General features: G+C 46.4%; 1 protein-coding gene across 1 annotated transcript in view; it reads left to right on the top strand.

Moving 5' to 3' along the window:
• Window positions 1-3,262: 3,262 nt before the first annotated feature.
• VKORC1L1 (vitamin K epoxide reductase complex subunit 1 like 1) overlaps window positions 3,263-13,403 on the top strand; it is a 49,364-nt gene continuing 39,223 nt past the window's right edge. Inside the window, exon 1 of the mRNA XM_043999359.1 lies at window positions 3,263-3,541. Within this exon, the coding sequence (XP_043855294.1) occupies window positions 3,351-3,541 (191 nt within the window). The 5' untranslated portion in view covers window positions 3,263-3,350. The remainder of the gene's footprint in view (window positions 3,542-13,403) is intronic.

Below are 13,403 nucleotides of genomic sequence, written 5' to 3'. Positions count from 1 at the left end.
GGGTCACACAGCTAGTAAGTGTCAAGAGTCTGAGGCTGGATTTGAACTCAGGTCCTTCTGACTCCAGGGCCAGTGTTCCATCCATTGTACCACCTAGCTGCCCCTGGTATTTCTTTTACCACTTGGCCTAGTCTGTTTTTAAGGTGTTATTTTCTTCATTATTTTTTTTGTGTCTCCTTTGGCAAGCTATTGACTCCTTTTTCATGATTTTCTCAATTCACTCTCATTTCTCTTCCCTTTATTTTCAAAGTCCTTTTTGAGCCCTTCCATGACCTGAGACCAATTCATATTTTTCTTGGAGGCTTTGGATGTAGGAGCTTTGACTTTGTTATCTTCTTCTGAGGGTGTGTTTGATCTTCCTTGTCACCGTATTAACTTTTTATGGCCAGAATTTTTTCTGTTGTTTACTCATTTTCTCCAGCCTATTTCTTGACTTTTAACTCTTTGTTAAAGTAGGGCTTTGATTCCAGGGTGGAGGGCGCATTGTGCCAAGCTTCAGGGGTGTTGTGCAACTGTTTTACAGAGGTACTTCTAGGGACTTGTGAGTTTTCAGTTCTTCCAAGGTGGTGTAATCAAAGGAGAGGTGTATTTATGACTCTCTTGGTCCATGTTCTGGTCTGTGAATGACCACAAGCTCTCTTTTCTACCCTGGAACTGTGAGGAGGGTCCTCCACTGCAGCCACAAGGTCTGGTGTGCTAGTGTTCCTCCTTGCCCTGGGACTGCCACCCAGTACTGAGACTAGGATCACAGTATGGGCAAAGTAACAGAGTCCTGCTTCAGTGCTAGCAAAGAGACCCACACCTGTAATTTCCTTCTGACCAGATACAGTGGCTCCTAAGGCTTGCTCCTGGTTTCCTGGGGCTGGGTCTTTGCCGGAGTGGCCTTCACTGGACCCTTTTCCACTCTCGCCAGGGTGTGATAGAACTTTCCTGCTGACCTTCTATGTTGTCTTTGGCTGGAAAATTATTTCACTCCATCCTTTTGTGGGTTCTGCTGCTTCAGGCATTGTCATTATTTAAAGGTATTTGGAGAGGTTTTGGGGAGAGCTCAGGTGAGTTGCTGTCTCATCCATCATTTTGACTCCCTCCCCCACCCCATGTCCTACTTAGGTTGGTTCCCTGATGTTATCTTTGTGGAGAGGAAGAGCACAATTCAATCATAATCGGTGAGTTCACCACCCTTTCCCTTACTGGCCATTTAAAAAAAATACTGTTCTTCCTCCATCATGATGATGATGATGATGTAACAAAAGCAGAATGTCTCTCCTTGGGATGTGGAGATGATGTTTGTGCCTACCATCAGTTGGCCCCTGAACCTCTTTGGAGCCCCCATTGTTTATTATCTAGGGAGGTAGGAGGATTTTTCCATGGTCCTGTAGCAGACAGGCATGTGTACAAGCAGCTGACAGACCTCCAACTGATTGCCACACCCTTAAGTTGACCCTTGCAGGCATTCCCAGTAGAAAATGCCTGGCAGACAGTTTTCCCTTTAGGCCTAACCAATGGAGCCAGAGGTCTTGGCTTCATTTATCAACTTAGATTTGGCACATGCCATGCTTGGGGGAAGTGAAAATCGGGGAAGGGAACAAGCATGTATTAGGCACCTACTATGTTCCAGGCACTGTGTTAAGCAAATATCTCATCTTAGGAAAAGACAGACTTGTGTACTCTTTTTTACTGCTCTTTCTCTGTCTCTGTCTCTCTCCTCTCTTCTTTTTCAGTCTGTCTCTCTCACTCCTATATTTCTAATGTACTCCTGTCCCCAAGTCTTATGCATTCATTTACATATTGTCGTCCTAAATATACTCTTGACGATGGCAGGGAGGAAAACCTCAGAAAACTTCATTTGACAGAGAAATTTAAAAGTAGGGCAGTTCTCTACTCAGCAAACCCTCCAGATGGTTGGCTCCACAAAGGAGGAAGGGGGGATCTTCTGTTGGACTGCTGTGTACAGCCTGGACCTCCAGGGAGCTCAAAGGCATCTACTGCGAATGCATCTTGTATGACCAATGTTTTCATGTTGTCTCTCATTAAAATGTGACTTCCTCGAAGGTAGGGCTTGTGTGTTTGCCTTAGCGTACAATAGCTCCTACCTCCAGGGGTTGTTTGTGAGGATCAAGTGGGGGTAACAAGTAAGGCAAGGTAATGGAGGGGATCTCTGGAGGGATGGAGGCCAGGGGGTCATCTCAGGGGGATTGGGAAAAGCTTCTTGCAGGTGAGTTGAGACTTCAAGGGAGCCAGGGAAATCAGGGAGTGTTTTCCAGGCCTGGGGGGGACATCCAGTGAAAGATCTCGGAGTGGACACCAACCACAAGACCGGGGTCACTGGATCCCAGGAAACGTGTAGGGTGAGCAGGATTGAGTGACTTTCAGGGGTCGCACAGCCAGTGAGTGTGAGGCAGCTCTGAATTCAGGGCGTCGGGCCGGCTCTCTAGCCCCTCAGGAACAGCGACTGGCCCAAGGCTGGACAGCTGCTTTCATCCCCTAGGACAGACCTCACCCCTGGGAGGTGCGGGTCGGCTGGGGGCTCTGTGTCCTGAACTTGGGGAGGATGGGGGCGGGGACGCTCGGGAGGATGAGGATGGGGCGGGGACGCTCGGGATGGGGAGCTGGGATGCCGGGGGGGGGGGGGGTTGGTCTCTCCCCTCTGGACCAGGAAGGGGCGCTTGCGGTTCCGGGGATCCCCACCTATTTCTGGGAAAGGACCCTCGTGGGCGGGCGGCAAGCCGTCCCCTTCTCAGAGGATCGGGTCCCAACCGCCGCCGCCGTGGCAGCGGGGTAGGGCCGGCATCCCAGGGGCGAGGCGTCGGCCCTCCCTCCCGGCACGCCCCGCCCCTTCTGCGCGCGTCCCCGAGCCGCAGCCCCTCCCAAGGGCCGCTCCAACTCCCTCTCCTTCCCCAGGGCGGAGCCGCGCGGGACCGAAACAGCCAGACGGGGGCGGGGGCGGGGGCGGGGCGCGCGCTCCCTCCTCCCTCCCCGCTCCCCCCTCCCAGTCTCCCTCCCGGCCCCCTCCCCGCCCGGCCGGCCCGGCTCGTCCGCGCGCCGTCAGGGGGCGGGGCCCGGCGGCGGCGGCTGAGCCAATGGGGCGCGGCGGCGGCGTGCGGCGGCGGCGGCAGCGGCGGCGGCAACGGCGGCCGCGGAGGAGGCGGTAGAGGCGGCGGCGGCGGCGCGGCCGAGGAGGCGGCGGCTGCTGGGGCTGGGGCTGGGGTTGGGCGGGGGCCGGCGCTGGGGTCGGCCTGAGGCTGGATCGGGCCCCGGCGGGCGGCGGCGGCGGCGGTGGCTGAGACGGAGGGGAGCGGCGGCTGAGGCGGCGGCGGCGGCGGCGGCCGAGGAGGATCGGGCGGCGGAAGATGGCGGCGCCCGTGCTGCGGGTGTCGGTGCCGGGCTGGGAGCGGGCGGCCCGGTGCGCCGTGTGCGCTGCCGGCATCCTGCTCTCCCTGTACGCCTACCACGTGGAGCGCGAGAAGGAGCGGGACCCCGAGGCGCGGGCCCTCTGCGACCTGGGGCCCTGGGTGCGCTGCTCCGCCGCCCTCTCCTCCAGGTACGCGGCCCCGGGCCGGGCGGGCGGCCGGGGGAGGGCCGGGGCGAGGGCGACGACGAGGCCCGGGGTGGGGGGAGGGGGCGGCCTGGCCGGGCGGGGCCGGGACGGACAGGTGGCCCGGCCCCTCCCGGCCTCTCTGCCCGCCGGCGTCCGCCCTCCCCCGGCCCCGAAAGGTAAGTGGGGGCAGGCGTCCCGGGGTCGAGAGAGAGGGGATTGGGGGGGCTCTCTTGTCCGAGGAGGGTCCGGGAGGCGTGGGCGAGGCAGCGCTTGGCCCCCACCCGCGACTGTGACCTTGCCCTGCCACCAGACGCTCGGTCCTCCCCCGTATGTTGCGGGTGTCTGGACAGGAGGCAGCCCATTCTCCTGGAGGAGGACTGAGGGCGGGGGAGGCTCTGGCCGGCACCTGTGCAGGATGACTTGAGAGGCAACAGCGGGGGGGGGGGGGGAAGAGGAGGGGCAGGGGGTGACCTCCCCCCATCCGGAGAGGCCCCTCTTCTCCTGAGCGGCGCCCCCCGAGCTGGGGTTTGCTCGTGAACAAGTTCTTTGATTTATTCTCGAGCCCCAAACTTGAGAGAAGCTCCAGGTGTGGGGGCCGGGTCCGGACCGGGCTGGCCGGGTCCGTGCTTGGCGTTCCTCCTCTTACCTTTTCTTAGCTCCGCCTCCTGGTATTGGGGGACGTTATCAGCGATAACATTTCAATCAGCATCTTCTGACCTGTTGTCCTCCCCTCTGCTAGACAGCCGCACCGAGAATTTCATCCTGCTGGGCACAGCTGCCAGGGTGGGTGTGGGGGTTGTCTTTGATCCCTCGGACTTCGGAGTTGATTAACTTTCTCTAAGAGAACGTACTTTTGGGAGACGCATCGACGACTATTTTATCCTTTTTTCTTTTGGGGGGAAATTGGCCTGTTTGTTTTTATGCCCTCTCTTCATTTTTGGTCTTGTACTTCCTAGAGATTGATAACAGAGGAAAAAAAATGACCATGTGTCAAAGGAGTAGTGTAATTCTAAGTGAGATATGGTGACATTGTGCTTGCTGGGGTTGGTTGTCATTAGGCAATCCCTGGCCTCAGTTTCTTCATCTGTAATTAGGGGGTTGACTTAATGGCTTTAGGGAACCCTCCTGCTTTGGAATAGTGTCTTTTTTAAAATTTTTATTTTTTTGAGGGGCAATGAAGGTTAAGTGACTTGCCCAGGGTCACACAGCTGGTAAGTGTCAAGTGTCTGAGGCCAGATTTGAACTCAGGTCCTCCTGAATCCAGGGACAGTGCTTTATCCACTGTGCCACCTAGCTGCTTCTGGAATAGTGTCTTGGGACTGAAACTAAGGTTACAGGATTATTTAAATGTGTGGAGAAGATGTGGTTCTTAGGGAGAGGTGAAAAAGAATGAGCAAACCTTATGTTAGGGAGAGGCGGGGAAATACAGGAATGTGTTGTCACTTGCCAAAGAGATCATGGTAGATGGTCATAAAGAATTTCTTGATAAGAGATTTATTAAAGATCATGTCCAATAAGTCTGCTCCCCCGTGACTTGATATACCATCTTAATTTATTTTTTGAAGTAGTTTGGAGAATTTAGAACCTTAAACCTACTTTTATTTCTCCTCTAGAAGTTAATGGAATGAATGTGGCTAATGTGAAATAGCCTCAAAAACACATGTGAACATCAATTTAATACTTCTAGTCATATTTTTTGTTATTTGATTCAGGTATTAATTGTCATGCAGCAGAAATATTAACAATATCACTAATGTAGAAAAGTTTGGGGGGGGGGAAAGAAAGTTCGAGCTAGTAGAATGGGAGAATTAAGGTGAGACAGCATAAGATTTAATGAAGATTCTGACTGACTTCTTTTCCCTTCTCCAGCATGAACTCATGTGACTTGGAGTTGTTTAACCTCCCTATCTCAGTTTCTCAGTCTGTAGGTATGCTGTCAGATAAGGATGAGGTAGGAATTAGAAAGATGCCTAAGATTTTTTTTTAACAGCAACATAGATAGACTACAAAAGCCAGCTTTTCTTTCTGTAAGTTGGTGCACCTTTTTAGAAGGCATCAGGTGAATCATAGACTCTTCAGTTATTTAAGCTTTTCTTCCTTGAGATGACAAGGTGTACACATTGAATTTACATCGTTCCTGGGCTGTTCAGTTGCTCCCCAGGCACCATATAAGAATAGAACTGAAGACCATTTTAAGCACTTTGGGAAGTGTAACAAGAACCAGAACTGAGACTACTTCATAGGTGATGTCTAGATCACGTTATATAAAACAGGACCTAGCGGCCCACCTCTTGAGAGAATACAGCTGACAGACATGACAACTTCTCAGTGTCTCGAGACAGTTTTGGAAATCATTTTCAGAATGATTGGGTCCATAGAAAGTTTTTCTGGATTGCAAAATTTGTTGGTTAGTCATCCCCTCCATATCTTGTCCAAACAAAGTAATAGGAAGGGAAAGAGTGATCCGTTAAATTCCTTTTGGGCTTGGTGCCCAATTCCTTGAGGGTCATGGTTAGAAAAGACTTCCAATCACCTAGCCCAGCCCTTATTTGAGGAAACTAAGGTGTAAAGAGGGGAATAACAGCAACAACAACAACAACAACGATGATGATGATCATCGTTTATTAAACAGATTGATATAACATTGACAGATTTACCAAGCTAGTTTGCCCAGTGCCTCCCTTTGACTTAGTGGCAGTCAGGGAATAGAATTCAAATGTTTTATGTCTGTTTCTCTATGGGACCTTTTCTAATTAAGTGCCTACTCGTCTCCGAGAATAAAAGGACAAAAATGGAACCGATCCTGTCCTCAAGGAACTTCTATTTTATTGTAGGGGAGGGAACAACTCAAAGAAATGAAATACAGAGTCATTTGGGAGATTGGGAGAGGTGGTTAAAGCTTGGAGCATCACAAAAGGCCTCCTGCCCTTGGTGTAGGTTGAGCAGGGCCTGGGAGGACGCTGGAATCATGGCTGGTCTGTGTCTTCTTAGATCTGAGCAGGAAGCAGCTTGGTGGAGTGGATGGAGGAGCCCGCACCATGGGGCTCCCAGCATCACTCACCTCTGCTACCTGCCTTGGGTAGCTGCAGCTAAGGGCGACTTAGAGCACTGCTGCTCTGCAGTGAGGGACGGTGTGCCTGACACCAGCAAAGTCACAGAGCCAGGTTTTTTTTTAAAGCCCATGCCAGGGAATTCCAGCTTGGAAGAAGGATTTCCTTTCATTGACACAGCAAGGTGGCATATTGTGGCCCATCTGGTGGATGGACCCTTTCTCAGGATAATGTTTATAAATAATTGGAGGGAATGCCAACAAATTTCAATTAGAGGTTAGTCACAATTAAAATGTAACTTTCCGTCCATCTGAGTTCACAGATCTCCTGAAATCAATCCATGGACCCCATTTAAAAAAATCTGACCTAAAGTCAGCAAGACCTCAGTTCTGGTGCTACCTCGGATATTAGCAGTATGACCCTGGACAGGTCACTTAACTCCTGGGTACTTCAGTTTTCTAATCCGTAAATTGAGGGAGTTGGACTGGAAGTTCCTTTCAACTCTAAACTTGTGGTCCTATGAAAATGTGAATATTCTAGTGCTTAACTTGGACAAAAATTAATTTAAAATCTACCTATGTGTGCATATACAAATAAGTATGTACACATACATGTAAAATAGATACGTATGTCAGTATTATGTAACCCTTGTTTCTTGATAAGGAACTTAGAGGGAAAAAGCCAGAAGAATTCTACAATTTTAGTGTTAGGAGATTGAAATGGGAAGGAAACTGAGGTCATAGATTAGAGAACTAGATGGAAGGGAATGCCGAGATCAGTTGGCTTAATCTTCCAATTTTACAGATGAGGAAACTGGGACTTAGACCAGGTGATTTGCCCAAAGTAACCCATGAGGGATTGGACGACCCATCCTCAGACCCTAAAGTCAGTGTTCTTTCCACTGTACACAATCATAGTAGCTGTAATTGTCTAAATATTATTGGGTTTCCAAGGCCTGATGTGTCACAGTGCCTTACAGATATAATGAAGAAATGCTGTGAACAAATGTTTCATTTCTTGAGTTCCTTGTATTTCAGAATTTGTCTTTTAGGGAATAGTTTTCTTTCTGTTCACAGAACACTCTGGAGTTGATCATTTATCCTTTTTTATCATAAAAGTATTTTATTATTTTTTAGTTACATGTAGAGATAGTTTTCAACATTTGTTTTTTGATAATTTCTCCTTAAAGAATATTATAAGGGGCAGCTAGGTGGTGTAGTGGATGGAGCACTGGCCCTGGAGTCAGGAGGACCAGAGTTCAAATTCGGCCTCAAACACTTAACAGCTGTGTGACCCTGGACAAGTCACTTAACCCCAACTGCCTCACACACACAAAAAATTTATTTAAAAAAAAAAAAGAATATTATAAGGGGCAGCTAGGTGGCACAGTGGATAAAGCACTGGTCCTGGATTCAGGAGGACCTGAGTTCAAATCCAGGCTCAGACACTTGACACTAGCTGTGTGACCCTGGGCAAGTCACTTAATCTCAATTGCCTCACACACACACACACACAAAAAGAATATGATAGTAATCCTGTTGCTTTCAAATTTAGCATAAGTAATAATCATAATCTTTGCAAATACAGATATTTGATGCCTGTCTCTCTCCTTGTCTTATTTGGGACTTTCTGAGTTAGTCAGTTTTACTCAGTTTAATTAAAAAAAAAAAATCCTTTCCATTCGTACAGCACTTCCAAATGGATTATTTTATTTTGCCCTAACAATAACCCTGTGAGGCAGGTAGGACAAATATGACCCTTCTTTTTACAGTTGGGAAAGTGGATACCCACAGATCTGCCAAAGTTATGGGAAGTTCTTAGCGTTCCTAGAACAAGAATCCAGGTCTCCTAACTCTTCAACCCAAGAGTTTAACAGCTGCTAGTTGAAAACAAGCTAATGCTTTATTATATAGGATTAAGTAGTTGCAACCCTGGTCTTTATAGGAGTTACTTATTATAAACAGAGAGCTGGATACCAGGTGAGGCTGGAATGTCATTGATCTGGGCCATGTGATGCTTGATATAGTAAAATACAGAGATTTCGAATGGTACAGGACACGCTCCTTGTTCATGGGTGCTTGGTGTCAGTTACTGAGGACTCAGCCCACAGGAATGGTGAGCGCTAGTTATGACATGGTATTAAATGATACCTTTAATTATGGAGTCTAAATGAGAAGTCACTGCCCATTCATAACTAGCAGGACAAAAAAACGTTCTTCATTCAGTGCCCATGAGCCACATGGGAACCAGTGAGCTTCCCAGATCTGTGGTGGGTCAGGTTGGAAAGCTATGGAAGATTTTTTTTTGGCGGGGCAGTGAGGATTGAGTGACTTGCCCAGGGTCACACAGCTAGTAAGTGTCAAGTGTCTGAGGCTGGATTTGAACTCAGGTCCTCCTGACTCCGGGGCCGGTGTTCTATCCACTGCACCACCCAGCTGCCCCCTGGAAGATCTTCAGATATTCAAACCTAGGCCCGGGGCCTCCGTGGTGATCTCGTAAGCCCTTCTTTCCCAGGATGGGTAGTACAAGAATTTCTTGCCTTCTACAGAGGAGGAAACGGGTGTAGGATTGAATGACCCGCCTGTTTGTCATGCTTTACATCTTAAGATTGGCAAGAGCATTGGTGTCAAACTCATGTAGAAATGGGGATCACTAATCCCTACATAAGGATCCCCATGCTGCATATTGACTTAGTTTTAAAACGTAATGTTACCTGTGGTTTATTTGTATTTTTCTTTATTTTGTTAAATATTTATCAGTTGGGGCAGCTAGATGGCGCAGTGGATAGAGCACCAGCCCTGGAGTCAGGAGGACCTGAGTTCAAATCTGGCCTCGGACACTTGACACTTACTAGCTGTGTGACCCTGGGCAAGTCACTTAACCCCAATTGCCTCACTAAAAAAAAAAAATTATCAGTTACATTTTAATCTGTTCAGCCTAGACTTGAGTTTTCCACTACATCTCTGTGTTGTACATCTCTAGACTAGAAAAACCCTAGTGTATAACTAGGCCATGGAGAGAGCATTGGATTTGGAGTCAGGAGACCTGAGTTTGAATTTGGGCTCTGATACAGTGTGATCTTGGGTGTTTTGTTGACCCTTCTCCAGGTCTTTTTTCCTTATCTTTAAAATGCAGGTCATTTGCACCCTCATTTTGCAAATTAAAATACTGAAGCTTCACTAATACCCAACCAGTTAGCCCAGATGATAAAAGATGGAAATAATGCTGAAGGTCTGTAGGAATACAGGCATACCTAATAGACAGTTGGTGGAACTGTGAACTGGGCCAGCCATTCTGGAAAACAGTTTGGAATTATGGGAGAAAAGTCATGACTGTTCATATATCCTTTGGCTCATCATCCATTCCATTATTGGGTATATACTCCCAGGAGCTCAAAGACAGAAAAGTCTTGTATCTATCAAAATGCTCATAGCAGAGCTTAGGAGCAAAATAACGGGGAGGAAAAAGCAATGTCCATCACTTTGGGTGGGGAGGGAGAGAATGCCTGAACACACCTATACTTGAAATGGTTTGAAATATTATTGTGCCTCAAGAAATGAGGATTCAAAGAAACATGGGCTGATTTTGAAGTGGCTGCAGCAGAAGCAGGAGAGAAACAGGCCCAATGATGATTAATGCTAATGAAAAGAGCATTCAAAGAAAGTCTGACTCAGATTAAATGCTGTAACTAACATTGGTTTCCATGGACAAAAGGATGAAACAAGTCCCTGCCCCTCAGTATATAGAGAAGAGAGGATGCCAGATGCTGAATTTTGGTACTGACAGATATAGTTGTGTTAAAGGTTGGTTGTACTCACATTGCTTTCTTTTGTGAAAAGGAGGGTCTTTTGAGAAGAACCTATATTTGGAAATGATTTTTTTCTAAAACAAAAGTCATCAATAAACCTTTAAAATGTAAGGGGAGATTGGATAGATGACTTCCAGTTTCCTTTCCAGCTCCTAAGTCTTATGATCCATTACGTTCAGTGTTCTCCGTACCACTTTTTCTGCTAATAAACTGGACTTCCAGTTGTTCCTGCAAACTTAGCAGGTTGTTGTCCCCCACGGTGTGCATGGATGCAAGTCATCTCTCTGTCTGGAATCTATAGCCTTACCTGATTCACTGTTCATAACCCTTTGCTCAGGTGCCACCACTTCCTTCCATAAAGCCTTCCAAGCCTTGTCTGGCTTTCCTTTGATCCATCAGCTAATTGCCTAGCATCGGCAGCTAGGTGGCACAGTGGATACAGCACTGGCCCTGAATTCAGGAGGACCTGAGTTCAAATTTGACCTCAGCCACTTGACACTTATTAGCTGTGTGACCCTGGGCAAGTCATTTAACCCCAATTGCCTCACTAAAAAAGAAAAGAAAAGAGAACACTATAGAAATAATTGCCTAGCATTAGTACTTATCTGTGTATGGATCTCTTCAAGTAAAACAAGACCCTTTGTACAGTCTGGTCCCTATGCCTGAAATTCACTCCTTCCTCATTTCCACCATGGAGAATTCCAAGTCTCATCTCCAGTGTCATCTCTGACATTCCACTCCTATGAATATCACAGTTGGTTAGAGCCTGTAAGGCTCCAGGCACTCATTTATTATTTTTTAAAAGAAAATTATATGTGTGTGTTCACACATATATGTACATGCACAGGCACACACACATATGCACAAAATTGTACCTACTTAATTGTATTCATGTTGATTCCCCCCCCCCCCAAAAAAAAAAGATAGATATTGGCTCTTTGAGAGCAAGGACTCTGGTTTTTGTCTTTGTATCTCCAGTATCCAGCATAGTTCATGACACTTAGTAGGTGCCTAATAAATGCTTGTTGAATGAATTAGTATTACAGCATTGTGATTGTTACATGACAGTTATTATCTTGTGATCATCAGCTGAACTGTCATAATCTTGGAGAATGATTCAGCTTTGATACTCATCACCTCCTTAGCAGCCTCACTTGCCTCTCCCCTCTGATTGGAGGGCTGAACAATGGACTCCTCCCAAGGTCTTCCTTTATGGGGTGCTTAGCCTTTTCCAGCTGACTTAATTTATCATCACCTGCTCTGTTTGGGTACTCATCTTGGGTCTGTATGTACTCCCTGGTGCCAACCCCCACATGCTTTTCAGCTTCCTTTTTTGTGTGTTGTTGTCCCTTATTAGATTGGAAGCTCCTTGAGGACAGGAAGTGTCTTTTTCTCATTTGTGTCTCCAGTGCTTAGCATAGTGCCTGGCATATAGTAGGCACTTAATTTTTATTGATAACCAACTGCTTTCTAGAACACACTCCTGCAAGTGATTTGAGCTTCTTAATTAATTGGGTGATTGAAAAGATGTTTCAGTTATTCTAATTCAGTTTTTTTTTCTTTTCTTTTTTCTTATCTGGGGCAATGGGGGTTAAGTGACTTGCCCAGGGTCACACAGCTAATAAATGTCAAGTATCTGAGGCCGGATTTGAACTCAGGTGCTCCTGAATCCAGGGCCGGTGCTTTATCCACTGTGCCACCTAGCTGCCCCCATTCTAATTCAGTTTTAAAAATTGAAATAAAACATTACTTTGCTACTGTCTTTGTAAATATTATTTGATATGATTAGAGATGACCAGATGCCATTCAGTAAAGTATATCATTTTGAAAAGGAATTTCCTTAGTATGTCAGTACTGAAGCACCCTAGGTTGATACCTTTTAAAAAATTACCAGAGAGATGTCTGGGAAAGAAGGGCTCAAATGGGTTTTTGTGCCAAGGATATTTTGTGCTTTAGGTTGAAGAATTTTTGAAAATGGTGTGCCAGTGTGGAACAGTATGTTGGTGGATCAGGATTTAATTTTTGTTCAGAGTCCCTGCTTTTCCACTTATTCCTCACATGACTGACTATAGACAACACTTACCCTTTCTGCCCTTAGCTTCTTCCTCTGCTAAATAGAAGAGGTTCAAGTAGAAAACCTTTTAGGTCCTTGCTCTGTTTCAGACCCACACTTTGTGTGGCCCTAGACAAGTCACTTTCTTGGTGACCTCAGGTAGCAAGAAGGGCTGCTAAGGCCGAGATGTAGGCCTCTACAGATAAAGTCATCATTTTGGACCACAAATCAAAACACCAACCCCAGGAAACAGCTCACAGTGCGATGTGTGGAGATGGAAAATTATTCCAATGCATCTTTCATCTGAGGGAACCATATTGGTATGTACTAATTATATAGGTGAAGGAGCCCTGAAGTACTTTCACTTCCTTTCTAGGATTATGGTAGAATAACAGTTGTTTATTTTGGGGACTTGCCTCTTTCTTGTTTGAAACCACATACTTCTGTTATTTTACTGATTATGAAAAGAAATGGAGTTTGAGTGCATTACCTTTAACAAGGTAGTATCATCATCCATTCTATTGACCTTGAATTTTCTTGAAGTGGAAAGAGTTCTTCGTTTTCACCGTCCTGTGTGCTGTTCTTATCTTCCCATGTTTCAATGTATTTATTTTTGTAATTGCTTAGGGTAATTCCTTGCATCCATATGCTACAGTTTACCGGGTCATTCCCAGTCATTGGTTGCAATTCCCAGTTCGTTGTTGGACACAGGAAATCTTTGACTTTTGAGAATGGATTTGATTTTTGGAAGAAGCCAAACATTTGAAACTAAAGTGGAATAAAGAGCATCATTAAGGTTGGATAATGCTATTTGGGGGCAAAACCAAAGGATGGTTAGAAAATGAAACTTGACTTTTTTGTATGGCTTAAATTAGCTTTAAAAGCTATTTCAAAATGACAGTTTGAAAATATTTTGAGAATCATTGGAATAAATATTTTCCTATGGTGATTACT

This window comes from Dromiciops gliroides, chromosome 4 (genome assembly GCF_019393635.1).
Source record: "Dromiciops gliroides isolate mDroGli1 chromosome 4, mDroGli1.pri, whole genome shotgun sequence".
NCBI classification, from domain to species: Eukaryota; Metazoa; Chordata; class Mammalia; order Microbiotheria; family Microbiotheriidae; genus Dromiciops; species Dromiciops gliroides.
This window is presented reverse-complemented; position numbering and strand designations above follow the sequence as displayed.